Genomic DNA, 16,722 nt, shown 5'->3' with positions numbered 1-16,722 from the left:
TTTGAGATTTACAGAGCTCTGTCCTCTGGGGTAAGACTAACATTCTTCCAGGTTTTCTTCCTTACCAAGAAAACTGACACGCTGTTTTTCATGGTATTTTCAAACTGGAAGATCAACACAGAGAGAAATTTTGGTTATCAGGAATAGAGAGATTGCCCAATGAAATTACAGAATTGATCATTAGGATGCTTATTACTAAAAAAGCAATTTTTAAAAGAAGGACGCATTAAAATGTTTCCAGTATGCTAATGTGGCACACTCCTCTGCTGCCTAACGGTAGGTGCTGCTATCAGCACAGGAAGCCTTGTTCTAAGAAATAATTATTCTAGAGGGCCAGAAAGAACAGGTATTGCTCCACCCGGGTAAACGCTGACTCAACTCTGCATGGCTGGCGCGCTCTTTCCTCACCTCACCCCTCCTGCCAGGCACAACTCAGAACCAGAAATAACAGGATTAGCGAGAACCGTGGAAATACGCAGGACGGTGGTGACGGGTATGCACGGGGAGTGCCAACTGGTTTTAATCGTTAATGTTTTTCGTCTATTGCTAGAGAAAACGTCTTTCCTTGGAGGAGGCATTTGCACGAGTCACTATAAATTTCCTCTGAATCCGAAGACTTGCAGGACGCCGATTCCGCTCCTGGCCTGGGGCAGGGCGTGGGAGCTTGGAAGCCAGCGCTGCGTTCCCTGTGGGAAGCGATCGCCTCCTCCTCAACTCGCGCCTGGACACTTAGCCCCTCCCGTTTCGTGGCGCCTCCTCCCGGATGGCAAACCCTATAAAGTGACGGGGATTGAGGTTCCTCCTGCTGCTCTCCGTTTAGTCCAACTCCCAGGTCAGCGATATCCCGCACCCACCCCTCGGAGCATCGTGTGCAGGAGCCATGGCGCGGGAGCTGTACCACGAGGAGTTCGCCCGGGCTGGCAAGCAGGCGGGGCTGCAGGTCTGGAGGATTGAGAAGCTGCAGCTGGTCCCCGTGCCCCAGAGCGCTCACGGCGACTTCTACGTCGGGGATGCCTACCTGGTGCTGCACACGGCCCAGGCGAGTCGAGGCTTCACGTACCGCCTGCACTTCTGGCTCGGTAAGGGACGGCGGGCGGCAGAACCCCGACGCGCCGAGGCGGGCGAGGGGACGACAGAAGGGTCTGGGATTTGCAGCCGTGGGAGCGAAAGGGACCGCAAACCGAGCTAGGCTGGAGACCTGTCGCGCCACTCGCGCCCCCACGGGGCTGCGCTTTGGGGCTGGCCACTTTCTCCCCTCCCAAGTCAGCTCGCCGACTGCAAACGCGGAGCTCGGGCGTTGTCCGCAGTGGACTTACACCGTGAGCTTTGACCTTTGCCAGGTTAGGTTCCTGTACTTCGGAGATGGTGACTCTGGCCTCTTCCCCTTTCACCTTCAACTCTCCAAACGCCACTCTCGTCCAGGGCCGCTGTCTCAGCGCGCTCCCAGTGGCCAAGCCCCGCTCACCTTCCGACAAGTTCAGTCCTGCTTTCCCTATCGGGATGGAGAGGAAGTTATAAAGTTTGGGGTTATCTGCTGCCGCTAGGGAGAAGTATTTTTCTTTTTCTTCACATATCATTTTTATTTGTTGCCTTTGTGCAATGGCTTATTTTCTCTATTATTGCGGGTATTGCTGTTCTGGGCCTCTTTAAAACAGGAGTCTACCCGCACCATGCTGCTTACAGGGCTGGTAGAGTTCTAAAAGAACTCCACACATTTATTTCAGCACAGTAGAGCTCTGTTAAAATGAAATGTCCTAAACACATTATCCATTATTCATTAGGAAACTGTCGTCCTCAGATGGAAGCCAGAAAAAAATTCAGATTTTTATATGTAAATAAATAGCTGAGTGTTTCATATATATCTTTAGATATACTGCTTTGTTTTTTAAATTATTATTATTTATTTAACAAGAACACAGGATGGAACAGGAACGGCTCCTTCAGCAGTAGTAATTATTTTGAGCTGCATTCGTGCCAGGCTGTCAGGACACTGGGCCTTGTGTGTTCTTTTTCTACCTTCTACTTTTACTCGCAAACATCCTGAATGTCCAGCCTCTCCCCAGGAGGTCTTGTACCAGTAGGCACACCCTGTCTAACAACGTGCCGATTCTCTGAGACTTTTTGCCTTCTTTTGAAACTAACTGGCCTGCCCAGTACTGATGCTTGTTTAGTTTTATCCCTGAGCTTAGGAGGAAAACACACAAAACCACACACACATACACATTTTTAAGTCCATGAAAGCCAACACTGTAATTTCTAACATTTGAAGATTTTAAGAAACAAAATAGTTGAATAGTGACTGTCTAACCATTGGCAAACACCTGGAACAGGCATTTGAGAAAAGAAAAATGAAAAATATATAGATGAAGATAGAACTTTTAATTACAATATCTGGAGTCAAAAATTCGCGTTAGCTTGAGGAGGCAGAGAAAACTCAGGCTGAGTTCTAAATACATTTTGGTTTCTCGTTGCATTGCTATTATTTCTAATATAATGTTGTAAAACACAGTCATCTATTTGGATTTTGTGCCAGAACACACTGGAACTTTAATATATAACCCATGTTCAAGAACGAATAATGCCAGATAGAATAATGATGTCCTTACAGGGGACTTTCCATCCAGAACTTAATCTAGTATGAACACAATTCTTTAATTCTATACACTTTTATCCAAGGTGACTTCTTAACTACTATGTTTTGCAGGGTTTACAGATTCACCTTAATTATTCACTTAATTATCTACTTAATTATCTACTTCATATTCATAAATTTCAAAAATATAATAGAAAATACTTTGGGGATAAACATTTAGAATCTTAAAGACTTGCTAAAACTGAAGTCAATAACATGTTAATATCAAGCAAATTCATTTAGCAATTATTCAATAGGCCCAGTACTGTACAGGGCACTTTTGGATATGAATAAGTAATGAAACTTCTCTGCAAGTTCATCACGTCAAAGGTGCAAAAAGACAAAAAGTGTTAGAACATAGGTAGAATGTGATCATTAACTGTGAAAGCACAAAGTGTCTGTGGTTATTAGGAAGCAGAAGCCTTTTGAGAAAAAAAAGAACAATGAGAGTAATCAGGAGGGATTTTGTGCCAAGAGAGAATCATGGAGAGAAAAAAAGCTTCAAGAAAAATAGTCAACAGGACCTTCAGATGAGATTGCCCAACAGCTCTTCCTACATCAACTCCCTAAGAAAACAGAATTGCCTCCAAAATAATCTAGTCTAAGTCCTAAATTAGGATGAATCCATGAGAATTCACCAGCGAGACAGATTGAGAGAAAGTTCCAGGAGGGAGAGCTGAAAGTCCAGGAGAAAATTACATTTGGTTAAAAGAAATCAGTTGGAAGGAAGAGAAACTGAAGTTAAACTGAGATGAAAAAAGGTGCATAGCATAGAGATGAAGAAACAGACCAAGTGGGAGGCAGAAAGGGGAAACAGGAAGAAGTTGGACCTAAAATGAGACAGAACACAGGGAAAGTTGTCTTTTCAGGTTTCTGCCTCAGTGTTTCCATAACATTTGGCATATCTCAGATTATTTTATTGTTTTAACATTATATGCTTAAATGTATTAACATCATATGCTTCAGTGTAATGAAAGTTAGCATTTATTGCAAAGAACTTAAACGTTACTGCATTAGTCCTTCTTTAAAAACATTTCGGCTTTGCACCTAGCAGTTTAAATGCATTTACCTTCTGATTCTAGTTCCTTATAGCACCAAATCAATGGGCAAGTCTTGATAGTAAAACTGCTCTCTGTCACATCCCTAACCCACGCTACAAGCTCTTAACCTCACCCTTTCTTTTTGCCAGTTTTAAACTTTACATTAATGTATTTTAAAGCAGTATACATTTATGTTATAAGTGGGCTGTCCCAGGCCCTGTGCAAAGCCTTGGGAATCCATATACAACACAAAGAACTTACGTGAAAGACTGGCTAAGATGCTAAGAAACTGCATCACTTACATTGCTGCGGCATGGGTGTGGCTATGTGCAATGGTACAGCACTCTGGAAAGTTTAGTAGTTTCTTACAAAACCAAATAGACTGCTACCATATTACCCAGAAATTGCATTCATAGGTATTTCAGAAAACTTCATGTTCCAGAAAAATGAAGTTTTGTGTACATATAAAAACCCGTACCTGAATGTCCACAGCAGTTTTATTTGAATAAACACTAGAATCAGCCCAGATACTTCTCAACAGGTGACTGGTTAAACAAATTGTGCATCTGTACCAAGCAATACTACTCAGCAATAAAAAAGAACAAATTATTGATACATATGACAACTTGGACGAATCTCCAGGGAATCGTGCTGAGTGAAGAAAACCTAAGAGGCTTTATACTGTATGATTCCATTTATATAAAATTTTTGAAGTGACAGAATTTTAGATTTGGCACTGCCATAGCTTAGGGATAGGGTGGGGAGGGGTTGATGTGGGCAGGAGAAGAGTGCATTATAAAGGGCAACATGAAGGGTATTTTTGGTAGAATTATGCAGCATCTTGATTGTGATAGCAGATGTATGAATTTACACATGTAAAATTTTATAGAACTAAATGCACACACACACACACACACACACACACACACACACCAGTACAAGTAAAACTGAGAAAATATGAATAAAGTAGGTGGATTATATAAATGTCAATATCCTGGTTGTGGTATTCAGTGCTATACTGTACTATATGTAAATACACTAAGCCATACTATAATTTTATAACGTGTCACTACGGGGGAAACTGGGTCTATTGATAGGTGTCTGTCCTTCAACAGTACCATTCTGTTTTAATCATGTTAGGTATAGGGTAAACCTTAGTATCAGAGTGATTCCTCCTGCTTTATGCTTGTTTGTCAAGATTATTTTAGCTATTCAAGGGTCTGTGCCTAACTATATAAATTTTGCAATAAGCTTGTATATGTCTATTATAAAACTTAATGTGATTTTGCTTACATTAGGCCTATAGATCAATTTGTGAAGGATAGCCGTTATTATGTGGAGTCTTAAAAATCCATGAACACTAAGCATTTACATTTACTTAGGTCTTCCTTGATATTTCTCATTGCCATTTTGTAATTTTCAGCATACAGATCCTGTACGTGTTTTTTGACTATATGCCTGAGTATTTCCGTTTATTTGAAGTGATGGTAAAAGGTATTGTGCCTTTAATTCCAGTCTCAGCATGTTCATTGTTTGTTTATAGAAATGTGACTGATTTTTGTGTTACTGATGAATCTTGTATCCTGTTAACTTGCTCAATGCACTTTTTATTTCTAGGAGAGTTTTTTTTTTTCTGATCGGGATGGTGGGGTGGGGTATGTCCCTTAGGGTTTACTAGGTAAATAATTTTGTTATCTCTAAATAGAGACCTTTTTATTTCTTCGTATCCAATTTTATGCCTTTTTTTCTTTTTCTTTGTTGCAGTGGTTAGAACTTCTTGTACTAGTTGAAAAAGAGTAGTGAGAGTGCACACCCATTTTCCTGATTTTATGGGAAAAACATTCAGTCTTTTACTCTTCAGCATTGTTCTACATTTTTTGTTGACTCTAAATATCATTCAAAGATATTCCTCTCTATTCCTAATTTGGTTTATTTCATTTTATTATGAATGGCTGTTGGATGAACCTAGTTTTAAACCTCTCTTTTTATCTATATTTTAGATATAAAATCATTACATCTACAAAATGCTTACCGGAATTCGCAGGATGTACTCAAGTCTAATGTAATATGAAATAACAAGGCACAGCATAGTATAACAGAACATAAAAGATACCAGTAAAATCAGTGTAGGGAAACAACAAATGGAAGTCATAAGCAGATTCATAGGGGAAAACTAAATTGATTCTTAAGCAGACTTTATACACAAAGTTCATAAGTTTCTAAATACTTTCTGTAATTCCATCATGCTACAACTGAATTTGATTACAAGTTTTGCATTCAAAGGCTGATGTTGGCTTAATACCTTAAACCTTTCTCAGGCGTTTATTCATACAAATATTCACTGGCCAACTCCATTACATAAGCATCCGCAAATGACAGCATAATTTAATTAACTTACTTTGAGTTCATTCATTAACTTTATGCCTGTTCACTTACATCCACTTAAAGAGATTCGGGTTTCAACTTGTAGTCAGGTAAGGATGTTTATGTCAAATACATCGTCTTTAACACCTTTGATGTTAACCTTGATTGCAAGTCCTCTCTTAAAGCATCAAAAAAATCTACATCTATGTCTTTATGGTATTCTCAGTTAGGGTTCTGACCTTAAATGGGCAGAAGAATGACATTAGAGTCCTTTCAGATTGCCAAATTGCCTGTGTGTTAAATACTTAACTTTGATCACAGCATGTTCACAAAATTGTTATCATGTCAAGTAGTCTTCTAGCTACTGAGTTGTTGGTTTATTTTTCCCCTCAGAAGATGCTAGTCTCCTTTGAGAGTAAGAGGCGAATTGTAAGAAAATCTGATTCTTTAATATAACTGACTGATTTCCCATCTTCAACTTTGGTGAATACTCTCAATTAGGGTTGTTCAGGAGAACTATTAAATTATTACATCTTCTAAACTTTTATGCATCAGTTATCCATGGAAGAAATTAACATACCTTGTCACCTTAAAATTGTACTGCTGATGAGAGCCTGAGTATAAAAAATACCTACAGGTGTACTATAGTTTCCAAGAACCTGTGCTTCAGAGTCACACAAACCTACATCTGGTCCTTTTCCGCTAAAAGTTGCTGTATGACCTCAGGAAGTTTACCCAGCCTCTCTAAGCCTCCATTTTCCCCATTAATCTGGTAGAAAATAATTTCTGCCTTATGGGGTTGCTTGAAGATTAAATGAGCTCATCCATGTAAAACATCGGCACAGTGTCTGGCCCATAGGGGTACTATAAAGATATAATGTTGGCTATTATTATTTCTAGATTCATTTAAGATTTTTATTACAGCTTGGATGTAGTAAGTGTTTGAAGTGTTTTCCATAAAATGTAAGTGCCCCTCTGGACTGTCCTTACTGTGACCTTTATGTACACTACAGACATTGGTTCTTAGGAATTGTTTTGACCTTAGTGAAGTTACCTGGATGTGATCTGTATTACAACTGTGAAAACTAAATGTATATTGTATGTAAAATACCTGAAGCAATACCAAGTACATTAACACTTAATGCTAGCATGCTGCTTCTTTTGCTCTTCCTTTATTCCAGAGATCATTATTTCACTCAAACAAAACCAATCAGATGGTGAAGTGGGGAAAAAGATTTTAAAAGGGGTAAAATTAAATTATATTCATTTTTCCATTGCAAAAACCACTTATTTAATTATGACTCATGAGGTTCATATTCCTCACAAACAGTAGTTAACATATTGACATATCATAAGAACAAAGATTTATCCTAACAAAGGCTAAACCAATTGTCAAATGTTTTCATAACTTGATCTTATTGACTGTACCAAATTAATGCTTACTGATATCTCATTGGAACAGGTTGTTTTTATCTTTCTGAGCAACTTCACACAGCAGTCTTCCTTTTAACAAATTTTAAAGGAATTGGAAAAAACAGAAACAAAAACAGGCCAAGCACGGTGGCTCACATCTGTAATCCCCAACAATTTAAAGCAAGAGGATTGCTTGAGCTCAGGGTTTGAGACCAGCCTGGGCAACATACGGAGACCTTGTCTCTACAAGACATTTTTTTTTTAATTAGCAAAGCATGGTGGCATGCACCTGTAGTCCAAGCTACTTGTGAGACTGAGGCGGGAGGATCGCCTGAGACCCGGGTTTTAAGGTTCCAGTGAGCTCTGATTACATCATTGCACTCCAGTCTTGGCAACAGAGCAACACCCTCTCTCAAAAAAAAAAAAGATTAAAAAATTGTTAATTATTAGCAAAATTATATATTATACTGTTTTAGCTAAAGGATCTTTCTGTAGAAGACTGTTTGTTGCATTGACACATAATTGAAATGCAAATTTCTGGCATCTTTCAGGAATATATCTGCCTCAATATCAGAAATTCTCCCTTAATCCATTTACTTGCTTGATAATTGAGGTACTGTTGTTCACTGTTTTAGGAAAGGAGTGTTCCCAGGATGAAAGCACAGCTGCTGCCATCTTCACTGTTCAGATGGATGATTATTTGGGTGGCAAGCCAGTGCAGAATAGAGAACTTCAAGGATATGAGTCTACTGATTTTGTTGGCTATTTCAAAGGTGGTCTGAAATACAAGGTAAACAGCTCCCTCAGTTTCCATTTTCAGCCCCTTTCTCCTCTTGTCCTTCCATACCTCCTGTCTTCATAGAATGAAGATTCATTGAGGGCAGAGTTTTTTTGTTTTATTTTGTTTTTATTTCAGTCTATTTTGTTCATGGCTATATCCCCAGTACCTGCTGGATACAAAGTAGGTGTTCAGGAAACATTTGTGGAATGTGGGGTACAATTTTGTGAAATATTGTCAAAATTTAATTTGATAGGTTAATTTTTTAAAGAGCTTTTAGTTATGTCTTCACAAAATACCTCTTTAATATTTTGTAGCCATTTCAACAATTAAATATTGGTAATTTGGGTATTAGCAGTTTTTGTTTTTGCTATTATAGAGAATCTCTGAAGTTTCTGCAAGTAAACTAAGCCTTCAAAATCTCAGCTGGTCTGGAATACAGTATTTATAATAATTATAATTTTAGTTACTGAAAAGAATTATGCATGCACTTCCAAAATAGTGTGGTTGTATCTTAGAAGGGGTGCAGATGAAAATTCTGAGCTGAAAGTCTGCAAGTAAACTACACACACGCACATGCACAGTTTATGCACACTGGTCTGAAACACTGATCAATTGGCTTTACTTCTGAATATAAACCATCAAGAACAAATAGTTACATAGCCCCATCCCTTTATGGCACCCTTCAGTAAAGGACAGTTTTTTTTGTTTGTTTGTTTTGTATTCTCCCAGTTAGCTTTGCAGACTGGGCCTCCCTTTTCCATTCCTGCCACGCACCCTACCACACACATTCAGTTAAAGTATGAGGAATATCCTCCCAGACTAACATTACGGAAACAAGCCTTTCCAAAATGAAACATGCTCCAGCAACTGTTCTGTACGCCCCACTGCCCCGCCCTGTGAGCATGCTACCCTAGTGAAGACATGAAACCTTAGAGCTTCACTACAATTCTGACTGTTATACTGAGTCCACTTATTAAGATGACAAGGTTTATTTATACGTTTACCTGTTTAGAGTCTTCATTGAATATTTTGTGATACTATTGAGATCAGAACAAACTTATACGTTATAAGTTATCTTATGCCTCTTGAAATCATTATTTTATTCTAGGCTATGAGCTACCCTAAATACAAAACTATTACCTCTCACTTTTTAAAATTCACATGAACTCCTACAGTTTATGTCAAATGATCCTGAAACTTCCTTTATGTCATTTGAACCCAACATTTTAAATAAATTGAGTCTTGTAGTTACTAAAAGCAGGTGTTGTGACACCACCCTATTTATGAACCCATTTCTGCTACATACGACTTGTTTGCTTTAGGGCAAGTACTGAGCTTTCTGTTCTCAGTTTGCCCAAACAAACAATGAATATTATAACAGCTTCCTCATACAGGTGTTGTATTTAGGAATAAATTAACTAATAAAGTAATTGTGGTTGGGCGTGGTGGCTCACGCCTATAATCTCAACATTTTGGGAGGCCGAAGCAGGCAGATCACCTGAGGTCAGGAGTTTAGATCAGTCTGACCAATAAGGTGAAACACTGTCTCTACTAAAAATACAATTAGCTGGGCATGGTGACATGTGCCTGCAATCTCAGCTACTGGGGCAGGAGAATTGCTTGAACCCAGGAAGCAGAGGTTGCAGTGAGCCTAGGTTGTGTCATTCCACTCCAGCCTAGGAGACAAGAGTGAAACTTTGTTTCAAAACAGTAGCACGTACATGAAAACTTGTATTTATTTAATTACATAATATTAGTTTATTCAACCAAGAAATGTGGCCGTCCTTGTAAAATTATGGACTGGGAAATCATTATATATATATGTATATATTTTTTTTAATTTGAAGTTTTAATTGTCCTGAAATCGATATCTAATTTATACTAACTTTTCTTGGAGAACGGTGGAAATTTAAAGTCAATGGAAATTCAAAGAATGTGCTAATGACAAATTAGCTCTAATTTTCCTTGCCATTACTATAGAGGTTTTTTATCTTTCAATGACAGTTTTGTTTATACTGTAGCTCAGTTGTGCACATATAATTAATTATAATTAATTGTGGAAATAAAGATATGGTTTGTATCATTTAATTAGAAAAAAATGAAAAGGTAAAAGATGATTGCAAATAAGAAGATGTAGTTGATACAGTTAATATTTTCTCTGAGGGGTCTCTTTAATTCAATGTGATTGTATTTCATTTTGTTTTGTTTAGTTTTCTTGCGCTCGTGGATGCACAGTCAAGATACTGCATCTCTCTTAGCTTATTATAGAAACACTGAGACCTAGCATATTTATTAATAGAAGACCTCTTTACCAGAAAATAAAGAAGACATTTGATTACTTTAAATCTAAAAACAAGAACCATACATAAGATCAGCCCACTCCTGACCAGCATTCAACTCTCTTCTTTGGCCCAGCCCTGTAACAGTGTGAACTTTGGTTTGCCTTCTTCTCTGGCTGCTGTCATCTGTGCATGTTACCTCTGACCCTCCTCTAGCCACCTGTCACCTTCTTCCCTTAAATCTTTGCCTTCTTGCTTATTAATGATTTGGGGGTCATTAGTGTCCAAAGGGCAAGAGCTATGGCTTCTTCTTTTTGTTTTTGCAGCAATGTTTTATACACTGATGGTTCTCAGTAAATACTTGCAGTTGTCAATAGAATGTTAATACAGAAAGAATAAAGAGACAAAATAAGCACAGTATGTTGATTACCAAGGAATTCTCTCTTGTCTTATGCAAGAGGTGGATATTTTATCTTGGCTTAACAGGTACAGTTTTGGCACAAACATGAGTAGTAAAATTGTGCTTTGCTTTGTCACCTCGTCAGTTTTCTCTTTGATTTTTTGTGTGTTTCCCTTTGTTGATCAGGCTGGAGGTGTGGCATCTGGATTAAATCATGTTCTGACCAATGACCTGACGGCCAAGAGGCTCCTACATGTGAAGGGTCGTAGAGTGGTGAGAGCCACAGAAGTTCCCCTTAGCTGGAACAGTTTCAACAAGGGTGACTGCTTCATCATTGACCTTGGCACCGTAAGTTTCATATACGCACATCGATGTCTAAAGGAAAGTGAATTGCTTTCAGATCAAATCAGATGTACATGTCTTTGAAGAGAATCACTTTTTCTACACACTGGAAAGTGACCACGTTTATATGAGATGAGTAATTGGCAAGTATTTAGATGACGCATAAAGTAGGACTTCAAAGTTTTTTATTTTCTTTCATAGATTTAGAATAATGATTTAGTTCTTCCTACCAAAGAACAGAAATTGACTAATTTTTAATACATTTCCCCTTCTCATTGAACAGAGCTTCCTCTAATTATTTTTGTCTCTAATTGTGCATGGGAAAACATAGCTTGAGGGGGAAACTGGTTCCGCAGCAACAAAAGGCTCTAGAATATAATCTGGACATAAGATGAATCTAAACAGCCACCTAGAGAATTTTAAAGAAGTATTTTGACATACACATACACATACACACACACCATACCATTTCACACTTTTCAATTATCACAGGGTTTAGAAGAAAAGGCACAAGTATAGGTATCAAGTATCATCTTAATGGCATGAGCAATGGTATATTGTATCAGACTTGTTTTCTTCCTGGAAAAGATGCTCTTCTAATAATCAGGTATACTTATTAATCACTATGATCATGACAAAGAAGGATTATTGCAAGACCCTTTGCTAGACCCTAGAAGTTAGGATATAAGTTGTATATTTAAAACTCTGTAAGGTTTTCATAACAGAAATAAAGATCATTTCCATCCCCTGAAAAATCTTGTGCAGAGCAATGAAAGAAAGAAAGCACAGCACTTATAAGGATCTCCTCTACCTGCTTTTCATTATCAATTTCATCACACCATACATCTCAACATTCTAATTATCATTCCTAACATTTCTGGGCCAAGGGTTGTAACAGAATCATGAGCTGACCTGCATTGCTTCAGTTAGCATGAGGCTTGTCTATGGAATTTGCTCAATGTTGCAAAGTCAGTAAATGGTGAAGCCAGTATTAAACTCTTAGCGTATCTGATGCTCCGCTAACCATTTTGTTTTATTGCATCACTTGGGTGGTATTTTGGAACAAAGCAGTAGACAGAAGCCAAAAGTGCTTATTCTGTCTGCATACATAGAGGAGGGACACAAATGATTCTGAAAATAGAGTTACAAAGTTCTGTTTAAGCAATATTAATTTAACGATAGTATAGAGATTAAATGTACAAAGGTTATACATTGTTTGGAAAATGACCTCAAGATATAAACTGCATCAGTTTAAGTGGGCATGCATCCATAGTTTTATTACTACTTATACATAATCTTCCTGTCTTGGATCATACCAGCTTGTGTGCAAAGTTGAGATCACAATAATATAAATGCCCAAAGAACAGTGCTTAGTATTACACATAGACACCTACACCCTAAATGGCAGTACATTTGCTCTGAATCTAACAATAAATTTCATGGGAAAGTCCTCTTTAACTTCAAAAGCTAATTCATTCTCCTAACAGATTTAAGACCTAACTCTAAGATCTAGGCAGAATACATATAGTGTTCCACCCTTTCATTCTCCTCTTCTGCCAACCCCTATCGATAAATAAATAAATAAACAACTGGTGCAAATAAACGTCCACAGCCATACGGTTCCGAAAGCAATTGCAACAGTCGATCTCTCAAACCCTATGCACAATAATTTTCTATCTCAACTTTCGCCTGCACCACTTACACTCTAAAGTACTTTATAATATATAAATGCTTTTAAAAATAAAATGGCATTTTTATTAGAAAAAGGAGACCTCCTTTCTCATTCCAGTTGCTGTACTCTGAGGTTCCGATCTGTAAAAGTAGCTGTTTGATTAGGTGATTGCAAGGGTCCCTAAACAAGAAGGACACTTCCCAATGATAATGTACTTAATTACTGCCATTACCTGAAAATATTTCTTTTCTTAAAAACACTTTTTATGTGTAATATAATTGCTATTTAAATGCAATAATCTATTCAATTATAAGGAATGGCTTCCAATTCAGCTTTCTAACTATGAAATTCAGCAAATTGTTAATGTCTCTAAGCCTTAACTTCATTTGTTTTTACATCTTGACTCTGATTTCTGATGCCACTTTTATCCTTAGCTGACTATGATTCAGTCTCATCTGACACATAGTCACATCTGGGAAACAGCAGTTATCATCGAAGTTTCAAAAGGGGAAACAAAAGCCTTAGGCTTTAGAACGTAAGTGCAAGTCTCTTCACATTCATGCCCGTTGTGTGGTGACCCAGAATCGGGGGTAGGTTTTTCTATTCCTACTTTACATTCTTTTCACCACACTATGCTAACTTGGTAGTATATAAGATAGTATGGCCTGGTAATAGAAAGTCTTGCAATAGGTTAAGAATCTGCTGAATTCAGAATTGATGATGCCTAATGTGCTGAGATTCCACTGAAAGCAGTAGTATTCACTAAATAATTTATTTTGTGGAACAAATGCAGAGTTTCCACAGTGGGCCAGGTGGTTGGTTGTGATGGTAGACAGGTTGTAGTTCTTGTGCCATATGCTCTCTTCCCATAAGGCCCACAAATCCAGGCTCATATAATAGGGACAGAGACTCTATTATAAGATTCCAGGGCATTCATCTATTTAGTGTAAATTAGTTTTATCTTATATAGTTAATTATCTTTAATAACTGTCAAGTTCTCTTCTCCCATGCCTTGTAAAAGAGACATTTGGAATAAGAGATATTAATTGCAAAGATATTGGTGCTTGGTTATCCCTTATATTTTGGAATTTTCCTATTCTCAAAAGGGATACCCTGGTGAGAATCAAGCCCCAGATTCCTAGATAAACTACAGCAAATACTTCCAATATCTGTGTTTGTATTACTAACCTTTAACCAGTTTGTATGTTGCCAAAAGTTTCTAAATGGTGATAAGACCTTGAAACTACCTTGGTAACTTTATTTTGGGGTGTGTCACAATAAACAAAGAAGTACATGGAACTAAAATTCTGTGCCATAATATTTTAATAGCAATCATTGTGTTAGTTATTTAAAGCAACCTTCTGCATTAGAGGGCCTAAGAGGATGACAGTGCAGTTTCTTCAAGTTTGTATTATGACCCAGGCATGAAAAACTTAGGCTAAAAGTCCAGTTACCACTCAGCTAAGGCCACCTGGTCAGAACTAAGGCCATGGATATAACCTAAATCCCATACCTTGATCGAAAGAGAAATCAGCCCTTTTGATCAACAGTCACTATTATTAATATGATATTCCATACATCTTAGAAACATTTGTTCTTTTATCAAGTTTCAGGTTATAGTAAATATTCCTGGACATTACAATGTAACCTCATCAGCCTGAGGCATATGATTAATAAAATTATCAGTTTAGCCAGTTTGAAAGTGAAGAAAACCATCAATATTTTGGAGAATGATTTAGACCTGTTGTCTCATATTTAGCATATTTTCAGAAAATAATATTAAACATGGCTAGATCCTACCAATTTACATAGTCAAGGAAAACCACTTTTGAAGGATATATTTTAATGTTGTTGAATTTATTACTCATGATTTTCCCACTGTTTAAAAAAATTTTTAGAAATTAGTAAAATTACATTGAAAAATACTGCAAAATACTACCAGTATCTGCAGAATGTGAATGAAAGCCCATATTCTTAAAATTCGGAGTCTTAAGAACGATGACCCCTGCTAAGGCCAGTAAACACCGTGACATTAACCACTGGATTCTTGTGTTGCAAGAATCTTGGAAAGGTATGTCACAGTCAGCCACTAATGAGGAATTACGTTTCCAGGAGTAGGAATTCCTGTGGTGAGTTACTGATCCTGATGTTCCCCACGTTCTGTTTCCTTCTTGTTTGGTCATTTGTGCAGCTTTACCCTGTTCTCCTCACTATTTATAATCTATCACACCCTCTCCTGTTGTTTAGTCATGCTGCTTTGAAAAAGCAGTCTCCACTTCCTCATTAACCAGTCAGTCTTCAACCCACAGTCTGACTTTCACTCCCACAGTTCCTCGGAAACTATTCTTGCTATGGGCATCGATGACCCCTGCTAAGTCCAGTAAACACCGTGACATTATCCACTGGATTCTTGTGTTGCAACCCACACTGTTGACTTTCCCCGTCTTCTGCAGCCTCACTCCTCCCCTGGCTTCCCCATTTTCTTCCCTTTCAGCCACTCTTATTCTTCTTTTTTTTTTTTTTTTTTTTTTTGAGAAGGAGTTTTAGCTCTTGTTACCCAGGCTGGAGTGCAATGGCGTGATCTCGGCTCACCGCAGCCTCCGCCTCCCGGGTTCAGGCAATTCTCCTGCCTCAGCCTCCCAAGTAGCTGGGATTACAGGCACGCGCCACCATGCCCCGCTAATTTTTTTGTATTTTTAGTAGAGACGGGGTTTCACCATATTGACCAGGATGGTCTCGATCTCTTGACCTCATGATCCACCCGCCTTGGCCTCCCAAAGTGCTGGGATTACAGGCTTGAGCTATTCTTCTTTTTATGGTCTGCCCACCCCTTCAAGTACTTTTTAAAAGGATTGTAATTATTGTTTCTTCTTTTATACATTCTTCCTAAGCAAACTTATCCCCACCCAAACCTTCAACTGCTACCCTTAAGACAATCTAAACTTTAAGTCTAACTCAGACCTCAGACCTCTTGCCGGAGCTCCAAGTCAGTATTTCAGATATTTCAGCTGAAATATGTCATGAGAACCTCTAACTCAACACATCTAGAAAATGACTTCTTCTTTAATTGTCTTTATCTTTTTTTTTTTTTTTTTTTGAGACGGAGTTTAGCTCTTGTTACCCAGGCTGGAGTGAAATGGCACGATCTCAGCTCACCGCAACCTCCGCCTCCCGGGTTCAGGCAATTCTCCTGCCTCAGCCTCCTGAGTAGCTGGGATTACAGGCACGCGCCACCGTGCCCAGCTAATTTTTTTTTTTTTTGTATTTTTAGTAAAGACGGGGTTTCACCATGTTGACCAGGATGGTCTCGATCTCTTGACCTCATGATCCACTCCCCTCAGCCTCCCAAAGGGCTGGGATTACAGGCGTGAGCCACTGGCCCGGCCTGTCTTTATCTTATTAATGGAGCCACCACTCATTCAAGTTTTCAAAGCCAGAACCCAGGAGTCATCCTGACAACTCCTCCCAAGTGTTCCACTTTCCTTTAACCACTATCCTAGACTATTCTACCTTCTAACGATCTCTTGAATCTCTCCTGTCCTCTTCATTGCGGTTGATACTGTCTTAGTACCTCGTACCTGACACATTCCTTCAAGTCACCAGGCTTTTTCTTTTGCAGATTGATTCCTTTGCCTAGAAGATTCATCTCTTCTTTGGCATCTTTGTCCAGCAGGCATCTAATATTTTCTTATCCTTCAATATCTACCTCAGATATTGTCTTTTCCATAGTTTGTTTCCTGGCCTTTTCTCCTGTTTCCCCTGTCCAGTGTTCCTTCCTTATAGGGTCAGGTCTACAATT

The 16,722-nt window shown here is 38.4% G+C and overlaps 1 protein-coding gene across 1 annotated transcript in view; it reads left to right on the top strand.

Annotated features, from left to right (window-relative positions):
• Positions 1–804: 804 nt before the first annotated feature.
• Positions 805–16,722, top strand: part of SCIN (scinderin) — a 78,580-nt gene continuing 62,662 nt past the window's right edge. The window contains exons 1-3 of the mRNA XM_002751563.8: positions 805–1,079; positions 8,085–8,239; positions 11,096–11,257. Coding sequence (XP_002751609.2) covers positions 881–1,079; positions 8,085–8,239; positions 11,096–11,257 — 516 coding nt within the window. The 5' untranslated portion in view covers positions 805–880. The remainder of the gene's footprint in view (positions 1,080–8,084; positions 8,240–11,095; positions 11,258–16,722) is intronic.

Source organism: Callithrix jacchus, chromosome 11, assembly GCF_049354715.1.
Source record: "Callithrix jacchus isolate 240 chromosome 11, calJac240_pri, whole genome shotgun sequence".
In the NCBI taxonomy this organism is placed as follows: domain Eukaryota; kingdom Metazoa; phylum Chordata; class Mammalia; order Primates; family Cebidae; genus Callithrix; species Callithrix jacchus.
Note: the sequence above shows the minus strand (reverse complement) of the source record. Positions and strands in the feature narration are given on the sequence as shown.